This window comes from Patagioenas fasciata, chromosome 10 (assembly GCF_037038585.1).
Source record: "Patagioenas fasciata isolate bPatFas1 chromosome 10, bPatFas1.hap1, whole genome shotgun sequence".
NCBI lineage: Eukaryota > Metazoa > Chordata > Aves > Columbiformes > Columbidae > Patagioenas > Patagioenas fasciata.
Window position 1 is genome coordinate 2,651,723 of NC_092529.1, and position 27,568 is coordinate 2,679,290.

Genomic DNA, 27,568 nt, shown 5'->3' on the forward strand with positions numbered 1-27,568 from the left:
TGCTGTGAGATATGTGCCCCAAGTCTTCCAAAAGTCACAACTCTTCCCATCTCTACGTTTTGCCATAGAAGACAATCAGGCGGCTCAGTTGTGATTGACCCTCATGGTATTTCCCAGTAATTATATAGTTTTATATGCTCTTCAGCTTCCACCCCCTTCCATCTCCTCCTCTGCCTGGGATCCATGAGGGAACACCATGAGAAGAGGAGGAGACTGAGGGGTGACCTCATTAATGTTTACAGATATATAAAGGGTGAGTGTCAGGAGGATGGAGCCAGGCTCTTCTCGGTGACAACCAGTGATAGGACAAGGGGTAATGGGTTCAAACTGGAACACAAAAGGTTCCACCTAAATTTGAGAAGAAACTTCTTCACGGTGAGGGTGGCAGAGCCTGGCCCAGGCTGCCCAGGGAGGTTGTGGAGTCTCCTTCTGTGCAGACATTCAAACCCGCCTGGACACCTTCCTGTGGAACCTCAGCTGGGTGTTCCTGCTCCATGGGGGGATTGCACTGGATGAGCTTTCCAGGGCCCTTCAACCCCTGACATTCTGGGATTCTGTGAAGAGCACCGAGCTCCACTGCACCTCGATCATCCTCTTGTAGATCTGGGGAATCTTCTGACTCAATATCCTTCCATCTTCAAGTCACTAAAATCTCTCACTTTTTTGTAACCGAAACAAGAATCTTAAGATGTCAAGTACCTTTACATTAAGTGGCACCGCTTGTGCCATCCATCACTACAGATAAAGCATGCATCTTAAAAGCATAACATAACAATGACAAGTTTAGCCAGCAAGCATCTAGGCAGAGAATGCAAGACCTATAGTAAAACCATAACACACAATAATCTTAACCTTCACAAGTTAATTAAAATTTATGCAACTTAGCAAAAATATTTCAATAAAACATTTTTCAAAGAAAAAAAAATCCCAGAAAGGAGTCAAACCAATGCAAAACAACAGGTTAAACACACTCGTCTGCAATGTTGTTCTTCTAACAGAACGAATTATTGTTTCCAAATAGATTTAGGCTCAGAACAATAAGAATACTTTTATCTGAAGACTTCAAAGTCCCATACAAAAGAAACTATCACAGTAAACACAGGGTTGAAGGTTTTATAGAACAACTTCTACTGGGCTTTTTTTTCTTCTTTAAAAGAAATTTGTTTACTACCAACCTTTGAAAAGCACAAAAAGGAGAAAACTATAGAGTAAAGAAGTTAAACTTTGACATGTAATGAACATTCGGAGCTTTGTGAGAAGGCTGCTTTGGGTAGAATGTGCGACATGTAGCCCAACGCGAGTAATGTTATATCTCAAATAAAAATCAGCCCATGAATATACATAATCCAAAAGGTAATTCTCCCAATCTCTGAAATGTAATGGAGCCACTCTAGATCACTGAGGCATGAATATTTGCCGTATTCAGGCTTTACTGCTCTCGATCTGGGTTCAATTTTGCAAATTAAAATGAAGGCTCTGTGGATAGAGAGATTAAAGAAGAGCATCCCAAGCCTGCCCGTTTCCTTGGCGTGGCAGCACTGATCTGGTTACCCTTCTGTTAGGTTATTTCTTTTTACTTAATGGAGTAGGTCAAAAGCAATTGAGAGTGGAAAGAGAAGGTCATTACTGGGTCACAACCTTGGAGTTAAAGGCTCACGAAGGAAAACAAACACAGAGTGAGCATAAAGCTGCACTTAAAAATAAAACCTGTAATGAAAATTAATATTTTGGGCTCTTTTCCATTCTATTTTGACAGGTCGAGGGGAAAAATAAGAAAGTTCTTTCGCTCATGTCTTTCTCATGAACAAAATTCTCCTGTCTCTTCTCTAAAATAAACTTGTTATATAGAAGCCACGATTTACACTAAACGAAACAAAGGTGATTAATAATTACTGAGAGATCTGGTAGGCTTCATCAGCTGTAGCAAACGTTAACATTAATCCCGATGATTTGTCCATTTTATAGGAAATACCTGGAATATAAAGGCAAAGGCGCCTCAGTGCCATGCAGCAAACACGAGTATGCACGTCGGTACAGATGGAATGATACAGTACCTACCAGTGAATTCCTTGCGCTAATTACAACCAAAGCAAAGGCCACCTCTCCTATGAGGAGAGGAAAAAAATAACTCATTGCTATCAAACAAGTATTTTTGCAGCAATCCTTTCTATGAAGTAAAAAATAATTGGTGCAAAAATCTTCATAGATTGTTCCTTGACGTAGGATTTTCGGTGGCAAATCGAGAGTTCAGCTGGTACGCAATTTCTAACATTAGGAAAGATTAAAAGAATCAATTTATATCCTCTGCACTGTCTATTTTCCAGATCTCAGCAGTTGAGTCTAAAGAACAAATGGATTCATCCCAACCACCTTGGCAAATCATACAAAGCTAATTAAGGGACAACGCAGCACAGCGCAAAGGCCGATAGGGAAAAACCACATTCTAACGCACAGACACACGGCGAAAAAACCAAGTCATGTTTGCAGTAATGATTTTGATTAATTCATCCGCACGCAGCGGGGGGAAAAAGGGACAAAAAAATGGAGAAAAGTTGAAGGAAGAATTAAGAGACTGCATCTTTTAAAACTGGAAATAGAACCAAAACGTAGCGGCCATCAGCTGGCAAACCCATTTACCATCTAGAGGTGCCACGAGATGTCTTATGAAACAAGAAATTCACACGTTTAGCCTCTGAGCTCCATCCCGGTACCAAAGGGTTACTGTGCTTTGAAACCTTCACCAACAGCCTTGCTAAACGTTTCATATTTTTCTTTCTGCTCTCTTCAAGGCCCCAGATGTGTTCTTGCAGATCAAAAGAGACCAACTTATAAAGTTAAACGAAATCAAGGGCTTTTGTTCCGAGGCATCGTTGCTGAACTAATTATTCCTGGATGTTGTTTAATGAAATAGCGGTGCCATATATTAAAACAGTTAACAGGATGAGTTGCTTGAGTTATAGGAAAGGTCTGATCTGGGATCATAAATTTCAGGTTTTCTTCAAAGGAGATGAAACAAACTACTCGAAACTCCCCAGTCCTTTCTGTCACTGCGAGACTGAAATAAAGGAACCCAAAAATGTATGAAAGCTGAAATATCATTCTACATATTTACCCTTCCCTAAATGATAGAGAACTAAGGATGGGGGAGTTCAAAAAACTCCCGACATTCTTCGAGGTGGGGAAATGAAGATCTAAGTTATCCCGTCCGTTCCCCAAAGGCCACAAAGCTCAAAGGAAATATCAGTAAAGTTTGAGGAGAAGCTTCGTTTTAAATGTACATGCGCAAAACAAGAAAGGACTCCCATCTTAACCCAACACAAAGAGTTACCAGGGTCATTATTAAGCATTTTTAATAATGAGAAAAACAACAAAAAAAAGCAGGGGGAAGGTAAGCAAAGAGCTATTCCAACATCAAACTCTCCGTACAATTAGATCTTTTACGTTATTCTGCAGCCCCCAACCACACTGATGTTTTGAGTAAAATGCTTATTTAACTATACAATTACCTTACTGAGAGAAACGAAAGACTCTCAAAACCCCTAAGGACACCTCAGACTACGAAGGCAACTTTTCAGAACCGGGGCTCTTATACATTCAGACAATAAACACTTCACTTCCCCACCGATAGTCTCTCCTGTGTTTGTATTTTACAGCCTGACACCAGCCTACCCAACACTTGACACCTAATTAACAGACCCAGGAGCTGGAGGTCCATATATTGATCACACTAAATGGGATTAGTGCGAAATAAAAAGTTCAAAGGGTCTTGACCAAACTTCACCGCGGCCCAGCTGTGACAGCTGCTATGAATTTGTGGATCCAGCGTCCCGCGTCGTTATTAAGCCGGGTCTGGCGCTCCAGAGCGTGCGGTAGCCGGCGAGATCACCGGGGTTCACCCAACAATGTCGGGCTCTGTAACTGCGGTGACCGACCGCGGAATCAAATCCCCGTGCTTGTTTGCATAGGTCTTTTTGATTAACTCACCAGAAGGGTCCCTCACCTCCCGTACAACGCGCACTTACAACAGACGCAGAGTTGCGAGTCCTTTGCCTCTCAAGGATTTGTTAACTCGCTACGGGAGAGCTGCCCAATTTGGAAAGAAAATAATTAGGTTTGATTATAGAAGAAATAATTTCCAACACATGCTGCAAGAACACCTGGTATATTCTGAAAACAACAGCCAGGAGCTGCATTCAAACAACAGAACCCCAAACTATTGCCTTCTAAACACATTTTCTATTTGCCAAAACCTCTCAGCAGGCAAATAAACACACACCCCCCCACCCTTTTTAGCGCAGTCCTTCTAATGTGTTTTAAACCTTCATCAAGCTCTGAAGAAATTACAACGAACACCAGAGTTTCAGAGTTTCTAAGTACCCGTGCAAATCCATTTCTTATTTAAAACGTTTTCCAGCATCCAGCACCAGACACCCGTGGGGAGGGAACGAGCAGAGATGTGCGGGTACCACTGACACGGTGAATATTCAATGGGATTCTCTCAGCAAAATATTCAGGATAAACTATAAGCAAAATGCAATTTTGCTTTTGTCGGTGCATCCTTCTCAAAAAACAAACCAGCGTTTGCTCTCATCTCTAAAGGTAAATTACACAGACATCAGCGTTTATCTCAGTGCAAATTGATGCTGAATATACATCTAGAATTCTCTTATATACAACAAAAAGTACTGGTCTTCCTACATGACAAGCTTATGTTCTTTTTATTCTAAAAGATGTATTCATATTCTTCTACAGTAAATATAAACGTTACTCATCACGGTGAGACTGCAAGATTTGGTTACTTGCAGTTTTAGGAGACTGAACTCAGGTATCATTTGGGATGTGCCCTCTAATCCTCTATTTTACACATTGTTTTGGCACAATTCAAATAGGTCGTAAAGAAAACATCATTTTATTGGAAGTGGCTGGGTATTTTTATTTAGGAAGATAAAAATACCACAGCCTTTTCTAGTTCGGTAAGTCAGAACTGAAGCTGGAACTAAGAGCTGATTCAATTCAAAAGCAAAACGCCGATGTTCGAAACTCGTGGTGCCACAGTCACTGTTGATCAGAGGAAACCGAGCCAGCGGGTGTAACTGGTTGAAGGTTCTTCACCGTCTGTCAACGGGAGGAGCAGGACAAAGAGAATTTAAAGAGATGAGGCCAAAGATAAACAGAAAAATAAGAAAAGCTTTAACTTGGCCGCTAAGCCAAGTTTCCAAAGTCACTCCAAATAGATGCTCCAAATACAGACTTTGCTTCAAGAAGCAGTAAAACAACTGAGCCAAAGAAAACCCCAAAATACACGCAATACTTAAGCTACACTTTTATACCACCGACTATATTCTGTGTGTGACATATGTACATTTCATCATCCTTCAAAATATTAGATTTAGAGGAAAAAGAATTTTTTAAACGAAGTTTAATAGACAAAGCAGCTGCCATTAGTAACTTAAATGTTCGGTTTTTTGCCTTTGTTGAAAGGCAAAACAATATTATACCACCGGCGTATTCTCTATTCAGTCAGCATCGTCATTTCTCACCTCCCTTCTGTATATCATATAACTATGACAGCTCTTCCTCCTTTTCACGCAGAAGGCAGGTACCACTTACCGCCTATGTTATTTCTATTTTATTAAAGTGGGATATGTTGCGCACTGTTTGGAAAACATTCCACCCCCTTATTTTTCTAAAGATATTATTTTAAATCCCCAAAGACGTTAATATTTAACAAAAGCACAGGGCTAACCTATGAGAATATCAAGTCTGACATTATCTAAGGCAAAGACTTATTTCAGTTGCTTCAGAAGAAAACCATGAAACCCCAGAACCTCACCAACTGCGCCATAACGAAAATATAATTGTAATTAATTCCCATCAGACCCTCCATAGCGGATTCCAATTACCATGCTCACGGGAGAAGTAAAAATATTGACAAGATATAACACCATTTTTCCCGATAAAGCGGTGAACAACGCTGCAGAAAACCTTTCGCAGATGTAAATCTACAAAGAAAACCACGTTCCCACTCAAACTTCATTCCTTTTAGTCTTGTTAGAATCCCTGGTATTCAAAGGGCTGAGCTCTCGCTCTGCACAGACAAGGGCACGAAATAGGGATGTTAATATGAGGCTTAGCAGCAAATAAATAGCTTTGCCATTATAAACTTCAGTGGAAACATCAGCGGTTAAACTTAGCGGGCTTCGTGGTTTAATATCCACACAGCACAAGTCATTTTTCTACAAGTCTTTAGCTCCATCTGCTGACTTTTAATATTAAAAATAATTGATGAGGCTGAAAACTTCCATGCTTTTGGAGCACTTAGGTCCTCTTCGTTTTTGTAAGTGTGGTTCAAAACATATAACTAAACACCCCAAGTGTGTGGTCTGCTGGTTTGGTCAGTTAAAATTACCTTGGGGCAACAACACAGCAGCTCGGAGAAGGTACCTGAGCGAGTCTGGGATGCACAAGGATAAACTGATCCTAACGTGAGGACTGGCTGGACTCGGGTTTAAGCAACAGGTACAATTCTGGATGTTTGTGTCACAGAATCACGCCAATTAAATCCAAATCTGAGAAGGGAGATTCCAAGTAGATTAATTAAAAGAGCTAAAGATCCAAAACACAACCCCGCGTGTTCAGCACCTGCCGCTGGTTCTGGCTTCTCCCATTCTCACCGAGACGGCTGCTCCACACAAACCGAACAATTTATGAACAAAAACAACATAAAAATTACTCTGAAGGTTCAAAAGCCCCAAGATTTGGCTGTTTCAGCTCTGATTTATTTTTTTTCTTGCAGAATTCTGATCATTATCAGAGCACCACGAACCTAAACTAGATAGAATTTCGACACAAGAAGTTACATATGAGAAATGCATCTGATATGCTCTTTAAATACAGCAGGGGAAAGTCTTAGATTCAAAAATTAAAACAAACAGTTCTAGTACTTCATTGACCATTTTGTTTTATGGTTGAACAATTAAATCCATCACTAAATAAAGGCAGCCTGATTTACAAGAACACTGAGCTCTCACCACTGCAAATTCTTTGAGTGTTAATTGGGATAATCAGCGTCTCTGACGATCTCTTTTCCTTTCCAATGTCAGCTTCCAGTACCTGTACTAGAAAAATCCAACAGAAAAAACCTTCCCCACAAAACAAACCCCAACACACCCGGTTTCCAAACCTCCCCGTGTCACCTCTCTGTGCACAAACCAAATCCCACTTGCTGCAGTTGCTACCTATGGCGAAGACTTTTCATTTTTAACATGATTTTTATATCAACTTACTGAAGTTTTAATATTTTCCTTATAAACACAGGTAAAAAAAATGGAAACAATCATTTCATGTTTAAATCCACTTGCAAAATAAAGTCTCAACTGTGTTAAAGCTGAGATTAAACAGAATCTGAACTAGACCCTATGCTCACTTCTTAGCACAAAGGTGTGAAAAGAGCTCATCTTCATAGCTTTGTAGAACAAAAAAACCCCACTTTTCTTGAAGGAAAATATTAAAATAACCCTCTTGCACATATAGCACATACCACAGATCCTGTAGTTTCCCAAATGCTTATTTGAAAGCTGTTAAATGTTTATCATGACTCCTTTAGAACTGAGACTGACATGGTCTCCCTTGACTTGAGTGAGGCATTTGGCACAGTGTCCCACAGCATCCTCACAGCTGAACTGAGGGAGTGTGGTCTGGATGAGTGGGTATTGAGTTGACCACAAACTGTCTGAATGGAAGAAGCCAGAGAGCCGTGGTCCATGGGGCAGAGTCCAGTTGAGGCCTGGATCCAGTGCAGTGCCTCAGGGGTCAGTGCTGGGGCTCCTACTCTTCAATATATTCATCAATGATTTGGATGAGGGAATAGAGTGACTGTCAGCAAGCTTGCTGGTGACACCAAGCTGGGAGGAGTGGCTGACGCTGGAAGCTGTGCTGCCATCAGAGACCTGGACAGGCTGGAGAGTGGGGCGGGGAAAAATTTAATGAAATATAACAAGGGCAAGTGTAGAGTCTTGAATCTGGGCAGGAACAACCCCAGGTTCCAGTATAAGTTGGGGAATGACCTATTAGAGAGCAGCGTAGGGGAAAGGGACCTGGGGGTCCTGGGGACAGCAGGGTGACCATGAGCCAGCACTGGGCCCTTGTGGCCAGGAAGGCCAATGGTACCTGGGGTGGGTTAGAAGGGGTGGTCAGTAGGTCAGAGAAGTTCTCCTGCCCCTCTGCTGTGCCCTGGGGAGACCACACCTGGAATATTGTGTCCAGTTGTGGCCCCTCAGTTCCAGAAGGACAGGGAACTGCTGGAGAGAGTCCAGCGCAGCCACCAAGATGCTGAAGGGAGTGGAGCATCTCCCGTGTGAGGAAAGGCTGAGGGAGCTGGGGCTCTGGAGCTGGAGGAGACTGAGGGGGTGACCTCATTAATAGTTATCAGTATCTAAAGGGTGAGTGTCAGGAGGATGGAGCCAGGCTCTTCTCGGTGACAACCAAAGATGGGGACAAGGGGTAATGGGTTCAAACTGGAACACAAGAGGTTCCACTTAAATTTGAGAAGAAACTTCTTCCTGGTGAGGGTGGCAGAGCCTGGCCCAGGCTGCCCAGGGGGGTTGTGGAGTCTCGTTCTCTGCAGACATTCAAACCCACCGGGACCCCTTCCTGTGGAACCTCAGCTGGGTGTTCCTGCTCCATGGGGGGATTGCACTGGATGAGCTTTCCAGGTCCCTTCCAACCCCTGACATTCTGGGATTCTGTGAAGCTAAGGAACCCATTATGAAAGCCATTACTTTTAAAAACACAGATTGCTATGAAATTTTAACAGTATATGAAACATCAGGGAGACACAAGATCCATTTCTACATGGTCATGCTCAGATATAGGTACAGGCCAAATAGGTTCAAAATTATACTTATGCAAAGGTTCACATCGGGACAAATTATCACCACACAATTTGAGTTTCAGAGACACATTTAGGAAAACTTTCAAATATGATCACATTTAAACATAAATGTAACCTTCTGCAAGCTTGATTTTCTGTATAGAAGAAAAAAAGGCAAGAAAAGCATATATATGGCAAAGCGCTGTGTATAAATATCAAAAATTTAATCACATCAATGTATTTTCTCTGTCGAAGTTTATCTAAATCCCAACCCAAGTAAAAAGGTGGTGCCTGGATGACACTGAATAATTGAAAGGTGGGATTAAAATTTCATTGCTGAGCTGATCAAAATGGACCCCTGTCCATCCTCAGGGACAACAACCTCATGGAAAACAAAGAGCAACAACATCGCGTTTGATTTGCCGAGTTACACTCGCCGTGCCAGAAAAACTCTACCTTTATGGATTCAAACTAACGTTAACTCAGCCCACTACGCATTGTGGATCTCCAGCGCTATGTTTGTACAACTGTTTGTAATGTACACGTCAGACGGCCTAAGTCTTTCTCGTGAGTCACAGCCTAACCACAAAACTAGGCCCAAATGTTCGTTTTCCTTTCTCCCCTCACCCCATTCAAGTCTGACGTAAAAAATGTCTTTGCCCGTCTCTTTCCCTATACGAACGTTCAAAACATCTTTCCAATAATAATTAACAACCCTCACAGGCAAGAATTATAATAACCCTTAAAAAAAACAACACAAATTTATCATGCTTTTCTTTTTACCTCAGCAAAAAAAAAAAAAAGGAAACTTGTGAGGGGGAAAAAGGCAAAAAAGCACCTCCAAACACCAACATTTTTCAAAATTTTGTACTACCAAAGTGTTTGGCTACAAATAAATTGTCGAACTTCTGACAAATGTGCTGCAGCAAAAGCGGACATGTCATGATTTCTACCAACTTCGGGATTCCCACTGTTTTCCCGCTATTTAGGGAGCTGCCAGCCAGAGAAACATTCACGTTATGTTGAATTTTAACCTTGTGTAGCACCTCAGGCATCAAGGACCTGCCCAAGATACTTCAGAACCTCTAAACAAAAGCCATCAAGTAGCCTTTGACAAGACTGAAGTACCCATTTGAGGGTCCTTGCCACCTTCATATAAATATATACGTTGTACAATCGTTTCTTCCCAAACAGCATCACATCAACAACAGAAAAAGAATATTTGAAATAGAAACACTTGTCATACAAAACATTATTATTATTTAATCGCCACCTGACTCTTATTCTCTGCTAAAACTCAATGCAAAATAGACCATGGTGGGATTTTGTGGTTTATTTTTACTAAGATTTGCATACTTCCTTGCATTTAGACTCAACTAACTGGTGTTGCTGTGTGTTGACTCAAGGCCAAACTGGGCGTTTACTTCAGTCTTATTGAGCATTCATTTCAATCCTTTACTAAAAACACATACTTTCAAATTTCCCTCAATCCTCTTGTCTGTTTTGAGCATTTGTGGTATTACCTGCACATACCCGACTCCCTGAAGATTTCTAATTATCATCACCTAATCTCCACAAGCAGGATCAGTATCTTCAACTATACAAAGAGAACCCCACACTAACATATCCACATTTCAAAACTGAAGCGATTTATAATAGCACATATTTTTTCCTTAAGCCACCGTTTAGCTTGTTGCCATCCTATGCCCCAGGTGTTGCAAGAGACAAAAACCTCTCCTAGGGATAATTAGCATAAAAGTCTATTGAGATTCATTATATAATGAATATAATATTAAGCAAAAGCAACTACAACATAGCAACTAAAACGAAGAAAACAAAACCAAAGTGGATACTGAGGAAGAGCGGAAAACACTTAAGAAGTTTCTTAAACCTCACACAAAACTTAAGTGACAAACTTCTGAATTATTTTAGTACATCTACCTCTTTTCTGTTAAAGAAAATTAAAATTATGTCTATATAACAGCATCGTTGCTTCCATTGAGTTAATTTGTTCTCATGGCTGATTTCTGCCGCTTAAACTGAACATGGAGCAAGTCCATCTCTGCTGTTCTTCAGTAGAACCTATTACCCTATACATAGAATATACCTTAAAAACAGGTTGCCCATATAAATACAAACCAACTACTAAATCTAACTTCTACATCTTTTACAAAGCCCTGGTAGTTTTTAAGTCTACAACTTAAGCATTTAAAGATGTAGTAGCTACGGTGACTCTCTAAAAAGGCCATTTCACCTTTCCTTGTGATTCCTAAAGTGTGAAACATTTATCTTTTTATTACGTATCCATTAGAGGAGAAGAAGCCAACTGCATTTTATGGCATACGCTTTCAAGCTAATCTCTACAACCACAAAGAGCGTGGAAGTTTGTACCTCTCATTTCAGACAGTTGCAAAAGAAAATCTGTATCCAGGCATTCATATCATGTTCAGAGTTCTGTGTGGGCAGACAGATAATTATATTACTCCAGCTGATACTGTAAATATTGGCTCTCTCTAGTATTACTTTTTCTTTCGTTTCAAACCGTGCCAGCTATTACAATATAAAGCTATGGGAATCCTCTTGCAAAGAGGTGTATGTTACACTTAGTTTCAACAACACATCTGTGATTTGATTCTCCTGTCACAGGGATATGACAATAGGTTCAGGTGACGAGCTGAACAAACATTTTGAGAGCAAAGTCAGTTCTCGTGTAATTTTCATAGTAGTAACAAATAATAAAACTTAAGAGTTTTGTAAACAGGGTCATCTCAGGAACACATAGCACAGGGCACCAAATCCAGTGAACTTGCTATGGTGTTACAGTAATATTCAGGAAAGTATTTACTTAACAGACTAATTAGATTCCTGGGGACTTCTGCACTGGTCCATTTTCTTCTGCCTTTTGGCCCAGCTTAGAAGCCCATCTTCAATGGTCTTGGTTAAACACCACCTGGATCTGAGCAGAACTTTACAACATATGGACCGTGGCTTAGTTAAAGCAGCACTTGCTGAATTGTTCTGCTTCTTAAAAGCCTGATCAAATGAGCAATTCTGCTGTAGATGGATGAACAAGGAAGAACAGAAAGTGACATTCCCTTCCTTCTTTCTGGTTACTGAAATTTTGCCAAAGCCTCCAGCACTTCAACTTAAATATTTAAAACACGCTAGTTACTCACTGCCCTAACTAAGCCTCCTCGTACTAAAGTTACATTCACATTGCATTCCTGTTGTGAAAGTATGTTTACCATACAGAAATCTACCTTCCCAATTACTATTCAAGCGTTCCACTGAGATCCCTGCTCAAACATTATGTGTACGTGCATGTGGGTCTGTTTCCAATTGAACTGAACCGAGAACAACTCTACCTGATAAATTAAAAGAAATAAAACTGAAGTGGATGACCTGGCAGCAGCAGCGCTTAAGCAAACAAGTTGCGCAAACACAAACCAGCCATCCTTTGCTTTCAAAAGTTATCATAAACTTTAAACAAAAAGGCATTTGGATGGGGGTTTGTGATTACTATAGCGATGTCCGTTAACTTAGTTCCAAACTAACACTGAACCCCAGGGTACACAAACCCAAGAATGCAACACTGGGTCACTGGGGCAGCAACTGCTGGATGGGAAACGCGTTACCCACCAAGTCCCACGATAACTCACACGGGTTTCTGCAGTTGGGCCCAGTGTTGGTCCAAGTCACCTTAAAACCTTTCTCCTCCCATTGCTTAGAGTACCTGCTTTAGATGGCTCCAGGACTCCTTTCCTAACTATAAATACAAGGCATTTAGCCCTAGGAAAACTATGGAAAAAACGGGAACCTGCTGCTTCATCTTCAGAACCTGCCCTTGCGAGGATGACACCACTCAGTGGTTATCAGGTCTTGTCCTGCCTCTCATCGGCCCTTCTCCAGCTTCAGCCTATGGAAACAAGTTCAAAAACACAACCCCAAGGCTCCTCATTTGATTCTGGTGCCAGTTCTGAGCAGCAGGGTTCTCAAGCCAGGATGTACTCGAGGGGAAGAAAGGATTCACAACTGCACTGTTACTCAAAATTGCAACGGGAGATGAAGAAAAGCACGGAGAAAAAAGTTCCCTGGATTTATGGTGTTAGCAGAAAAGATCAGTCACCGAAGAGCAGATCTTGACACGGGGGAAGAAGCTGGAAATAAAGATGGAAACAGGCAGAAGTAGAATGAGAAGATGAGGGATGTTAAAGCAATAGAGAGAAATCCAAATGTCAGATGTCATATTAATTGCTTATCTGATGTTTGGTTTTCTTCCCAACTTTGGAGTCGCAAACCTTCACGTTGCTTTACTCTTAAATATGTCACTGTATTGAAGCCAAATTGCTCACTAACAACCTACAAGAACATGTTCCATTTCTCCAGTTTTGGCAACTCTTTGGTCATGGGATCCTGAGCTTTTCCACCAGATTCAGCAACCCAGCACATTGGGAATTCCCAAAGAGCTATAGAATACGAAGCACTGTAGACTACGCGTGGACGTCACATCTGCCAGCAGGATACATGAGTCAGGGTAGGATATGAACGCAGCACGCTTCTCTAACAGCTCTCATGGGACAAATGATTTACTGAAATCCGGACAGAAAAGACGTAATTGGATTTATCTAAGCAAAAAGAAAAATCAGTCACATCAAATAAAAATAAGATGTTCATCTCGTAGTATTTTCATCTGCTCAGAGCTGAGATGATTCTGTATTTCTTTTTCATTTGGAACCCCATTGATTCGGGTACCACTTCTTGCAATAACAAACCTCTGTGCTTTCTAGCTAATAAGGGAAAATTATCTGCATGGCAATAGCACAAAATACACACCGGGAATTATTTCATGCCTTAACCACAACCAGCCAGCACTGCAGATAACCCTGGACAGGCAATGCGTGTCCCAGAAATTCTGCGGAAGTGTCTGCCTTCGAGGATAGTCCTGTTTCCAGCAGCGCTGCACTTCCATATGGACCCAAACAGCCACCTACCGATGGTTTAAGTGGATAGAATTAATACAAAAATCACACACAAATCTCTTTTCAGGCCCACTATAGGAAGAAACTTGTATACTTACAATTTTTCTAGTCCATTAGAAGTCAATCTCTAGCTGGCTGGGAGCACATCTAGACCTCCGTGAATTTTAGTATGTGAAGAGTTAATTGGCCAGCACTGACGAGGCCACTTTCCTGCCCCCAGAGATCGCATTAGCCACACAAGCTCCCAGAAGGCAGTGTATGGTTTGGATTAGCACCGCTCAGGTTGGCCGCTGGCCCTCCTGCTCCGACCAAGGAGAAAAACATTTAAAACCCCACGATATATTTCCAGCTGCCTTTCTATTACATCTTATCCCTGGTCCTGAACACAAACCTTAACGCACAAAGTCCTTTATCTTGCTCCCTCTTTCTACCGTCCCTACACGATGCTCAATAAACTGCAAGCGATATGAACTAAACCCACTGTACTTCAGTATCAAGGAGTGAAGAAAAGGCAACATACAAACCTCTTCCTGAGCATTTTTATACCTGAACCTTCTTAAAGTCAAAAGTTAACTAGATTTTTATTTAAACTACAAAAATTACAATGGATTCTGCACTTTGGGGTCATTTTGGTTTTGGTTGGTTGTGGGTTTGTGGGCTTTTTATTTATTCCTAAGGGCCAGATATTGGTTGGGGTTTTTTGGGTTTTTTGTGCTTTTTGGTTGGTTGGGGTTTTAAGTGTGAACTCAAACAGACATAAAGAACAGCAAAATAACCCAAACCACACAGTAAAAAGTTACAAAGCCATACACTGAAATTGAGGGAACTGATCTTTAGAAAGAGCTCAGCATCTGCTACTATTATTCTCTCAAGAGATCAGAGCCAAAAAAGACTTGAGAAGTTTTTATTGCCAGATCTAAATTTCATTCCACAGGCACTGGATCAGGCCTTTAATCCTTTACTTAACCACAAAGAACTGTGCTGAGGACTTTAATTCTTCCAAAACAACTGATAATATCCTAACCGTTGAAAGCAGAGCACTTTCCCGTATAAGCCAAATCCTGCATGTTTTGCTTTTAAGTAAATGCCACAGCAGACGCAAAACCAGTGGGATCCATCCTGATGTTTTCTAGGAAAGGAGAAAATCTTCAAGAAACACAACCCGTGCTTTAGAAGCGGCAGACAATCAAAGAAACAGTTTAATACTTGTACTGAATTAAACCCCGTGTATAACATTATGCGCATACGTTTAATTTATTGATTTGGGATTTAAGATTCTTGTATTTTATCACCCGCGTATTTTAATATGTATTTTGAACGGCCTTTTCATTTATTTTATCTGTTACGCTTAATTGATTCTTCCCCCTCACCACAATCTTCTGAACTGCTTTTTCTTCCCAGCATTTCAATAAGAGAATTGGTCCAAGGCGAGATGGGCTCTTTCCCCAGCAGATCAACCGCAGCGCTTTAAAGGCTGGTTTGATCAGTATTGGGCAAGAAAAACCCCCAAAGCAGTGGAAAAACCAGCATTCAGCCACACTCAGAAAAGTTCGCAAGTGTTCTATCTATTTGCAGTGCAAAAACAGCCAAGATAGCCTGAAATTTGGAAGGGCTATATTATAACCTCCATTGTCATAGCGACAGCGAAACCTTATTCAAGATTTCACTATAAAAGTCCACCTACGAGTGTCTTTGTGGTCCCATTCAGTGGGGTTTGAGCCACCTTCATTTTTTGAGGTTTAAATGTTCTCTCACAAGACTTTACAGTGGAAACCTGCAAAACGTCCTTAAACAGACTGAAAGTAGTTCTTACTGCATTTATATATCAAAAATCAATGCTCAGAGGTCTTGCAGCATCAGATTGGCTGAACTACTTGTGGGCAAAAGCAGATATATGTTACAATTTGGAAATCTAGGTTGGTTTGAAGGAAATAGTCTTGCAAGTAATATTTGGGTTATTCTATCAGACACTGAAGATTTTTCTTTTTGTTGGATGAGCCATGAGAACTAGAGAAGGTTTGCCAAAAAACAGACCAAGGTTATCTAGTCAACAAAAAAAGCTTAAAAAAAGCATCTCTTTTCAGATGTTGGAAGGACATGAAGCTACTCAGTGTCACACTCACAAAATGATGCTTCTTAAAGGGTCATAAAAATCAATACAATTTGACAGCAAAAAGGCCCTTGCCAAGACAGAATCCACTATTGGCTTAAACCGACACTCTCATTTATAGGGCATTTGACTGGGAGAAACAGAAGCAAGAGTCTCACATTTTTCACATTTGATGTCTCGGGTGACCTCTTGAAAGCCTGAGTACTGACGCACCTGGATCCGCTCGCCAACTACAAGAAAAGCACTTCACACACTTCCAACCTTGATTGAAACGCTCAACATTAACAACAATCATTGCCTACTGCAAACTGTGGGGATGGTGAAGACTGGACCAAGTGTGAACATGCTTGTTCTGTTTTCATAGAATCACAGAACAGTTTGGGTTGAGGGACCTTCCCAGCTCCCCCAGTGCCACCCCTGCCATGAGCAGGGGCATCTTCACCAGCTCAGGTTGCTCAGAGCCCCGTCCAGCCTGGCCTGGGATGTCTCCAGGGATGGTTCATCCACCACCTCTCTGGCCAACCTGGGCCAGGCTCTCACCACCCTCAGGGGCAACAACTCCTTCCTCATTTCCAGCCTGAACTAACGATAACAGCTCAACCACGCCTGGCACATCAAAAACGTGACAGTGTCTAAAGCAGCACCTGCCAAGGTCAGCTCAATGATTTGCTGTCCATATGATTTTTTTATATATATATATTACTATGTACTATATTACACCAGATACATTATTCAGCTTCAGCACGCTGCAAAAATCCCCATGCGATCCCCCACAGACAAACATCTACGTCACAGCTTACCAGCAACAGCTACTTGGCCTTCAAGACATTCATACAGTTCTAACAGAACACAGCACACCCTGCTTTTATAGATGCTCCAACACAGCCGTTAACCCCCACCTGCCATCCAGCTTGCCATATCATTTGTCAATAATTGTATTAAACAGAATAGGAACTTGAATCTAAAGCAAGAAGAGTTTCCACTTCCACACATCTTGTGACAAACAGCAGCGTCTTTGCACTGGGCCACCCCAACCGTGCTTTGCGGCTGCTCTGCACCTGCGGCACATGCTCATAGATCACGCAACACTGAACCAACATCTTCAGGACGACCAGATTTATAATATACCCATCAACTGGCTACATCTGTCCCTGCCTCCTCACTCAGTTCAGCCTCGACCTCTTCTGTGATCTTTTATAGACAGAGAGTGATTCTTATCAACCAGCCTGCAACACTTCCTGTGCTGCAAAACATACTGAAAGGAATATTAACATACTACAACCTGGTTTACTCAATCCTCCAGTATTCCTGTTGTGCTTGCAACTGTGCAAGCCAAAGCCACAATCACTAATGTTGGGGGCAAGGGACACCACGTACAACATTTTCCCTTACTTTTCAACAAGGATTATTCTCATTTTGAGGCAATCAATGATAAGAACAGAAGTCTTGGTTCTTGCCTGGTTAGCATCAGCCTTCTAAACTGCTGCTGTTCTTAAGTTACTATGTTTTCTTTCCACCTGGATAAGGAAGGAAAAGATAACTCTTCCCCACTAAAAAAAGTAAAACAAAATTATGATGCAAAAAGACACAGCAGCACTAGAATTTAACAGCCATGCTCACTTAAATTCACCAAACAAAATACACTTACATCAATATTTTTGAAGTGATTATCACCCAACTTATCAGTAAAATAAACCCAATCTCTATTGAAAAAAATCCTCATTATTCAAACTCCAGGAACTTCTCTAAAGCAGAAATGAAAATGTCACAAGTTATTACAGTTTATAAACTGGAAGACTGTAGGGATTGAAAGACGACTGAAATAATCTTCCAGGACATTCAGAATTCTGCCAACGCTGTGTTTTTGCCGCAGAAATCCCAGGCTCACGCTCTTCAAGGTGGATTTCAAGTGCTAGTGAGCAAATAGCACTAACTCAATCGGATCGTGAACTGTTTGCTGTGTCAAAGCTTTTTGCCAAATGCATATATATAATTTTTCTTTTTGCTATATGGATAATCAACCCCAGACGGCAATTTACATGGGCAACAGCATAAAGGAATCCACGCACCGCTGGTGCTCTCAGCCTCAATCAGAGCAGGCCCGGGCGCTTGAGAATGTCACTGTTTATTTTTAATTGCTGTGTCCCTCCTTTGCGCAGGTTCAAGCGGTCAAAGATGTCGAAGCCCATTAGCAGAACTGGAAAGTGATGCCACTTCATTCGGCGAGAGGGTTCCTCAAATTTACAAAGCAGGCGGTTTGCGATGTCCCTAAATGCCCAGTGGGCACCGGCTGTCAATCTCAGTTACTGCAGGGTCAGGGCAAAGAAAGGTCAGAGAGACCCATAAACCACAACGTGTTGTGAAATGTGCTTCCTCCGTTACCTTGTAGGCCTGAGAAAGGTTTGACCTTTCATAGGTATCCTAACCCGGCTCTGCGGGATGCTGGCGGGGGTAAGTACAACACACAACGCAAAACTTACACAAGTCGCTTCCTTTGGCTGAGCTCGGTTTCCATACCTGGGCGATGGGGACGGGAACAGCCACACACTGCTGGTGGCAAAACGCAGAACTCTGCCTGCCACTATTGCCGCTCAGAGGTACAGACGTATCTTAAAGGCCTTTTCCAACCAAAGTGACTCTAAGATCATTGAATCCAACCATAACCTACCCCTGGCACTGCCCCATGTCCCTGAGAACCTCATCTCCGTCTGTCCAGCCCTCCAGGGATGGTGACTCCACCACTGCCCTGGGCAGCCTGGTCCAATGCACACCCACCTTTTCCATCAATAATTTTTTCCCGATATCCAATTTAAACCTTCCCTTGTGCAACATGAGGCTGTTGCCTCTCATCCTGTTGCTCGTCACTTGGGAGAAGAGACCACCCCCGTTGCTCCAATCTCCTTTCGGGCAGTTGTATCTTCCTCTTTACACATAGTGGAAGGTTTCATTCATTAACAACAACTGAAAATCATCTTTGGAGTAAGTTTCAATGCCATAAAAACCAAATGATCAGGCTTCTCTTTATCAACAGCCAGTTCATCTGCTAACTCGCCTTTCACTTCACTGCTCCCCAGGTCACCTGGGGAGAAAAGATCTTCTCACATCCCACTCAAAGCCTTTCCAAGTGTCCTTTTAAACACCCATTTGCAATATACAAGTTATTCACTATATTTTTGTCACTTTCCCCTTCATACATATATTGAAAGAGCAGACTAATTCCTAACTATATTTACTTTTAGAATGTAACCAGCCAGGTCCACTTTAAGTGGCAGCTACAAAATGCTCCTAAAGTCTTGCCTCATTTTGGTCAACTAACACACAGGAAAAGTCAGAGCAGTCCAAATCACCATCTGTGAATCAGGCTTCATCTGCTCCAAGCACAAAATTATCTTGTTTTCTTTTAAAGGATGAATGTAGTTTAAGGAAATAAAATACTAACAACAGTTAAGCAGTTCAAAAGCCATAGAAAGGTCTCTTGACTTTCTACAGGCTCTCAAAAAAGCCCAATGGCAACAAGCCACACCATCCCAGCAGTTCTTCCAGAACATGCTGACGTCAATTAAAGCCCAACAAACAAAGAGAAGGTGCATGAAGCAATTTCACTGCCCTCTTCTTGTCATTCCCTTCATTTCCAGAGAACTCAGGACACCTTTTTGGAAGCTTTCTCACTGCAGCACAACTGCTCGAACAAAAGCAACTTCACCCAAACCTTGTTCGGTCCTTGGGCATGTCCTACATTGGAAACGCGCCCGCCTTGCTGTTCTGAATTTGGAAGCCTAACACGCTAACCTAGGTCAGTCTTCTCTTCATTCAACTGAAATCAAGCAGGTAACTGTACTGGATGCATTGTTTAAATGTCTCTATGTCTCTCCCTATTATAAGCTGGCTTATAGTAGGGCATCACAAAAAACAGACATTGAAAATAATGGTATAATTTCAGATTGGAAGAGAACACACTGTTCTTTGTTGAGCACCTCTTTCTATCAGGAAAATTAGGAGTGAAAATGAGAGACTCACCTTCAGGGCAGGAATCTCCACGTTGTCACCAAGGCTAACAGAGCCAGAAAGAATAGTCCCTGTCATCACCGTGCCTTGACCCTTGATAGAGAAGCAGTGGTCAACGGCCATGAGGAAGGGTCCCGAGGGGTCTCGCGATGGCAGGTAAGCCTGAGACTTCAGGACCTGGAGCAAAACAAGATAAAAGCAGCACTGCGGCTGGGTGAAAAGCCCTGACAGCCACACAGCCAAAGGAAGGCGAGCAGATGATTGATTGAGCAAGTTTGCGGTTTTACTGATCTCAGGCATCTCCCAATGAGCTCAGAACACACCAATGTCAAATTAACTGTGCGGGCCATGGAGGAGACACACGCTGAGCAGCAGGAACAGTTCGATTTTCTGCCTTAGAAAGATTTGGTGCTGCACATTTAGCTTGGTTAGCAAAACTGCGCTGGCGATAAAGTTGCTGCCAAACTCAATATAAACACTGCAGCAAAGTAAAGAGGGGAAAAAACCTATATGTCTCCTCTTTTTTTCCTTCCCCCTCCCCAAGTACAATTTTACAGTGCATTTTGCTACTTCAGCTTTTTCAGATCTTGTGAAAATGAACTTATATACAGACATTGGTGACCCATAAAGCCCATTCCCACCTCCCTCCCAGAAAAGCTATTATACGTGGATAAGTTTCCAAACTCAACTTCTTCAAATTTCTGTTAACAGTTCTCGGAGGATCAAACCACTAAGAAAAATACCTACACAAGCACCATCTTCTAGAAAAATTCTCCAGATTCAGGATTTGTTTTGCTGACAAATACTACATTTCTTAAAATACATCATCAGACTTTAATTATAGAAATGCCGTCATATACCCAACAGCTCACCCTCGTCCCAAATCACTGTTGATCTCTGTTTTAACATCAGCATATAAACTTGGCACCACCTTCAGTGTCTGCATTAAGGTCAGAAGCTGCGGGTTAAGCCCAAGTTGTAACAGCAGAACAGAGAGAGTTCTCTTATCAAGGACAAGACCTTGAAGCTTAGTGGCAGCTGAACCCATTTTCTAAACCATGGTACAATTATAAAGGAACACCTTCCAGAATTTTAAACCTATTTTTATTCCTCATGCTTCACAATTCTTTACAACTTTCAAGCCAAGTCCACCACACCTGTGGTAGCTGTTCAAGACACAGTTATTCAAAGGTATTGAAGCGTGGCAGTTGAAAAAGGGGATGCATTTGGGGGGCATGTAACCTCAGCTTCTCCATTCACTGCAAGGAATCCCCAAAGAATCAGGTCCCTTAAAAGTCATATTAATACAGGAGTTGCCCTGCTCTGGATACTAATACACGACACTCCAAAAGACTTAGAGTTCAAGCACATTTTATGTTGTTATTATATTCTTCAGCAGGTACCTCAATTAATTCAGAAATACCCAGTGGATTCTCAGACTCGGGCGCTTCTGGTCCACCTGGCTTTGCTGCGACAGCAACAATAGGACACCCAGAGAACCTGCAACAGAGAAAAGCTCCCATTAGATCACAGATGATCTACATGTGTCAGTGTAAAGCAGCTCCAGGCTGATGATTTTTGAGACAATGCTGTGAAGACTCTTTGGAACATCAGGATATAACAGGAAGGTTTAATTCAAACAGTGTATGTACCATACGTAGTTATAAACGTGGGACAATCCCAGGCAAAACAAGCCGTGCTTCAGTTTTGTGTCTGTATTGTATCTTCCCACTTCATAACAGCTACAGTGCCACTCGTGAAAGTCACTGCATTTCACTCATTATGTATCTCAATTGCTTACCCTGAACAGGACTGACAAACATCGTCCCAGCCAGAGCCACATTACACCATATGAAGTTCCATCATCCTTCTCTCCCTCGTTAGGGCGCTCACATTTTCCTCTCTCAGTTAAGGAAAAACCCTCACACTTTATTTCCTCTGAAGTGAGGAAGACTTGCAGACCACAACAAAAGCTGCAAGCGCATCAACTATAAGAAAATTCAACAAAAAACCCCAAACAAACTAGTTCTTCACCTGGACGTTCTGGTTGCATTTTATCCAATCTGGACTTCAAGCAGCCCTTTAAATCAAAAAGCTTCAATATAGAGAAATATTTCTTTACATGCAATAGTTACAAATACAAATTCAGGGTTACGCTTGAGTTCCTGGTAATCTTTCCACTCTTCTCATTTCTTTGCTAAATGTCTCTGTACTTCACCTTGTGTGTTGAGAAACACGTTGGAAGGGAAATGTTAGCGTATTATTTCTTGGTTTGTTCCAAATCAGCTGTTACTCTTAACTCACTTGGTATTTTCCAAGGTCTTCTGCATTTTCTTGGCCATCTTCTCAATGGCGCTTTGTCTCTTCCCCTCCGGAAGGAGGTCGATCTTGTTGAGAACCACCACCATCCTCTGGCAGGCGATCTGCCCGATGACCAAGCACTCTGCCGACTGCGTCTGCATCCCTTTGGTCACGTCTATCACCAGCATCATCAGATCGATAATCTGGGCACCTGGAGGAGAATCCACAGTCAGCACCGCAGCAGCAGAAAAAGATTAAGGATCATTTCCTCCAATAGTTTCTATTAAAGCTGTCGGTGTATGTACAAACGGCCAGAAGTACGAACAAAACAAGGCAAAGCAAGCATCGAGCACACAGTTGCATTTGGAAATAAGACCTCGGGAACTTAAGCTATTATGTGTTACCATCAGATTGTAAAAGCCTGCGACAGCTTACACATCTCTCCATATTAACAGTTTGTTATCACTATATTAAAATAAATTACCCTTGGAACAACACAAGCAGGAGATTTGACTAAATCTAAGAAGCTAAGAAAGAACACCATACAGCCAAAGAAACACAACAGCCCTGCGGACAGCTGGATCGAGCCCAAAAAGGGCCAATACCTGCCCCATAACTCCATCCGCAGCCCCTCATCCCCACCTGCTTCCCACCATTTCCCACTTCAGAGGCCAAAATTTAATAAAACTGAGAAGATAACTTCCAGGGGCAAGTTTACCCCACATCTGAATTCCTATAGCCCCTCAATGGAAGGAAAAGGTGATTTAAACCCAACAACATTTGCCATTCACTCCCAGTTCAGATGGACATAACGTGAATACGCAGTTCATCCACAGCCACAAACAGACCTATTCTCAGCTTCAAGAAAAACCTCCTAAATTTTAGGCTGAAGTTACCCAGCATGCTTATGGATTATTTTTTCCTAAGTATTGTTGTCACAGACCCTTAATTCTTTTATTGAAGTAACTTGAATTTCATGAATTATAATAGTCTTTAAGGAAGCTTTTGATTAATGTTGGGCCTTCCACTAAATACATTCAGAGTTTTCCTGCCTCATTCCGGGTAACTGAAATAGTCTAAATACCAAAAAAAAAAGAGTAAAGTACAACAGACTTTAATGGCGAGAAAAATTAAACATAAAAAACTACAACAAAATCTAAAGCGGAACTACCAGAAAGTCATAGGTCAAAAAATACATTTTGAAAGACGCAAGACGGCACAAATCACGCAAAACTGCGGCATTCTGCATTTCAGTACTTTTAATATTTGCCTTACGCTTTTGATCAGAAGAACAAGAAATCGATACAACTGCTCCTTGTTCTTTCGCCCTCTCCAACCTTCCCCCCCCGGCTTTTATAGAAATAAAAGCTTTTAAAGCTTTTACAGCGTCCGTGACAACAACCACCCCTGTGCAATTCCCACGAACTCGGCATCGGAAGCCGTCCCGAGGTTCAAGTTCATGGGCGAGCGAGTGGGCGGGAGCTGCAACATGGAATAAAAAAGAGTTATGGTTACAAATTACTATTTTCAACCTACCAAAGCTTTCTTCTTATATCTTACGAATGCTAAACTCATCAGAGCGTTGGGTGGATAATTATGACGTTTCCAAAGCTCCTGTAGAATGTCACCCCATCACTTCAAATATCTCCCCGTGACAAATTGAAGATGGGCTTTATATCTTTAAAACTATTTTTCTGTTCTATTTTTTTCAATAATTGCATTCATTGAAAACTTGCTTAACTAACGCAAACATCACCAAGGCTGTACAAAAGGCTCAGACTTTAAGTCTGTCCTTCTATAGGGTTTGTAAAGGACAGGATGCAAAGGAGACGAACAGCCTGAACACATTCAAGTGGGACAAAACGCCACACAATGGGAACAGATGCATGTTGGAGTAGAGCAGAGGGGTCTCATTAAATTCATACAACACCTAGATTTTGTATTGGATTCTTACTATAAGTGACATCCTTAAAACGAACGTGTATTCATACCACCAAACCAAGCCAAATTGATGATTAATGCTACAAAAAGTATCACGGCCATACCAAGCAGAGACTCCAAAACCAATATGACAATATAGGTCAAGAAACCTGCACTATCCAACCATGGAATATCTGCCATGGCCTCCTGTGCAAAATAGAACAAAAAAAGAACTGAAACACTTCGTTTTTGCTCAAAAAAATGAGATAAGATATGGTCCTACACAGGTAAGAAGGGTGATATGGAAGAGACAAGTGTTCCTCAAGCCCTCCAAGCAGGCAAGCAGCTTGAAATTACTCTAAATGAAGCAGACACATGCGAACAACAGCACAGTAATCAAGAAAAATGCTTCATCTGCACTGAAGCAGGTCATGTAGAATCAATGATAAGTTCAATTCAGGTATTCAAACTACTACTCCTATAGAAAAACCAGGTGTGTAACCTTTCATTTGCTGTTTTATCTTTGAAAAAGGTGTTCAAGAACATTCAGAAAGATCAAAAGTCCTCCCAAAGTGCGATTTCTCACTCTGCTTAAAACCGAAAGATCAGCTGCGGGGGTATCTGTCCCATACATATAGCTCAGATCAGCCCTGGAAAAGCAAACCAAACCGCTTGTCACCCGAAGACACAGAGGGGTGGGGAAAGATGGGAATTATATGGCAAGATAAGTGGTTAAACCACAGCAAAAACAAAGTACAGTAGATAGTCCTAGTGAAGAAAAACGAGAAATATAACACATGGACAGAGAGAACCTGGATGATGGCCAGAAATGGGAAAAATGCCACAAACCAGCAGCACCGCATCCCAGAGAAAAAAAAGAGCAAGAAGCGCCAGCAGCGCTCACTTCTAACATAAACCCCATAGATATTGAGAAAATTACCTTCCCAGAGAAGAGATAGAAAAAGTCCAGCCCCTGCTTTGAATAAGCACATCCAACCCAGCCTTGCTTCTGAAGTTTGAGGAGTATCTGACTAGGAAGGGTTGTCACTGTCACTCACTGAATTAGCTGAATCAGAGATATCATAGACTAGGACAGGTTCCATATACACAGAAGGCAGCAAACACCAGCAACTCAGGATCCCTGGACTCGCCATCAGCTCCGTTCCTCCAAGGGAAGAACAAAGTGACAGCACTCGAAGCACATCATTCACAGCCACATCTCTCTTCATCCCAAGAGATCTCACCAGCTGCTGTCTGAGCACACCCAAAAAGACGATGACCCAGAAGAACAGTAGGTATTAAATATATATATAAGTAAAATGAATCAACTTTTAATCTGCAGGAGAAAATTCACCGCATTCTCTGCATTTATGTTATTTAGTACACTGTATCTTCAAACCTTTACCAAAAAGAAAGGAAAGACCTACGCAGAGCTGTAGGCTGTAGATCATCACCTGCATCAGATTCAGCCCTTGGGATGCTCAGTGTTGTATCATCTTTGACTTGCACACAGCTTATATAGATAAACACACCTGATTCTGCTCACTCAAGTCCAATAGTCCCTGAAGTCCAAACTCTGCAATGCTCACATGCTACTGTCTCATTTCCTTACGCAAAATCGTACACCTAGGAAAAGCAGACCTGTTACACCAACCTTCCCAGGGAAACACCATGGGAGATCCCAACCTACAGGCTGCGTTTATAGAGCCTCTAAAGCACTATAATAAACAACATAATATTTATTTTGGAACAGAACATTCTGCCTTTAACAAATCTCCTTCATCCTTGATTACAGAAGTTGTGGAACTCAAACCCCTTCTCTTTGCCCATCCTGTCGCACGTGGGTAAATCACAGATCCCAACCCCCAGACCCAGCTGCATGGAAATGGAGCCCAACAGCAACGCGCAATGCGAACAGCAAGTTACACAGGGTATTGTTAGCTCTAGGAGGGGAAAAATACACAAAACCAAACAAAACCACCAAAAACATAACACTAACTCAAAATATTTTGACCTCTCGTGTTACTTTATCCATTTCAAAAGCTTATTACTGTATGTGCACTGTGCCCGCTTTCAGAACCATTAAGTTATAAACTCCAAGCACTAAACCAGCTGATGAATTCAGCATTACTGAAAAGGAGCACAAAAGGGTATTTTCAATAAATAGGCAGAATCTCAACTTTTTTCTCCTCAAAAGTAGATTATTAGAGTATTTACAACTGCTACTATCTTGGTAAAGTTTAGTATTGCATCAGAGCCTCCATAATCCATCAAGATAAAGCTGACTTGGCTCCAAACAACAAAACCTGGGCTGCTGGAAGGAAGGAGTCGAGTCCCTGAGGTTTCTCATGTCCCAAGGAACACGAGCACCGGTTCTCACTCCTGGCTCCTTCCAGCTACCGCATCCCATCCTGTTTGCTGCAATCTGTACTGGGTGACTCCGCAGGAGCAGCTCAGCTCCTGTTCACAGGCAGAAAACGGAACCTGAAATGTAAAAATACAAAATAATTGTGGGCCATGGGCTATAATTCGATTTCACGCTTTACGAGGAAATGAAAGAGGACTTCCTTAAACATACTTTTGTTTTTTAATATGCTTTTTACCATGTTAAGATTTCCTCCGGAGCAGAAGAGAAAATAGGATTGTAGAAAAGGGACCATTCTCAGGTATCATTGCTACTCAGGGGCAAAGCTCTGTTTTAATGTGCACTTCCCATTCTGGGGAAGAGGAAATTCTTCAATTAATAAACCGGGTGGACTGAGGCGAGTTTTTTAAGGTTTAATCAATTTCATCTGCACATTGGATAAAGAGACCGACTATTCTACCATTTTTGCTTCCCCTATCCCCCTTTCAAAAAGAAAATAATAAAATCAATGTTTTATTTTAAATTCTTTGAGGTTAGTATCTCCTGTCTCAGGAAATATTGTCTATATCATGCAGAGTATGAAACTTCCCCCTTCCCAGGGCACCCTCCCGTTTTTTTGTGAAGAATCTTTATTCAGAAACAACTAAATTATTCTGTGCTGTCATATACAGTAACACCTTGGGAGATGCTACACACCGCACAGGATTGCGTCGGGTACCTTAGGGGAGGCATTATGATGAATACGAAGATGTTTTACAGGATGGGAAACCTCCCAAAATTCAGGCAGCAAAACAGAGGCATGAGGGGGGAGAGAGACGCGGCCACAAGTGGAGCAACATGAATTACCCATGAAGAAACCCCCTGCGAAGCAATGCAAATCGCGGCTCAAACCCGACACCGTGACACGCGTTAGGAAGCGCTTTGAAAAGAAAAGGAGTTCAAGCATCCCAGCACCGTTTCCTGGGAATGCTGCTCCCAGAGGTGCAGCAGCTGGAAGCACAAATAGGAGCTGAGCA

The 27,568-nt window shown here is 41.8% G+C and overlaps 1 protein-coding gene across 1 annotated transcript in view; it reads right to left on the reverse strand.

The window, feature by feature from the left end:
• The window catches only part of EEFSEC (eukaryotic elongation factor, selenocysteine-tRNA specific), a 100,385-nt gene that overhangs the window by 49,557 nt on the left and 23,260 nt on the right, over positions 1-27,568 (reverse strand). Inside the window, exons 2-4 of the mRNA XM_065845988.2 lie at positions 22,271-22,478; positions 21,370-21,466; positions 19,979-20,143 (exon numbers count right to left, since the gene is read on the reverse strand). Of these exons, the coding sequence (XP_065702060.1) occupies positions 19,979-20,143; positions 21,370-21,466; positions 22,271-22,478 (470 nt within the window). The remainder of the gene's footprint in view (positions 1-19,978; positions 20,144-21,369; positions 21,467-22,270; positions 22,479-27,568) is intronic.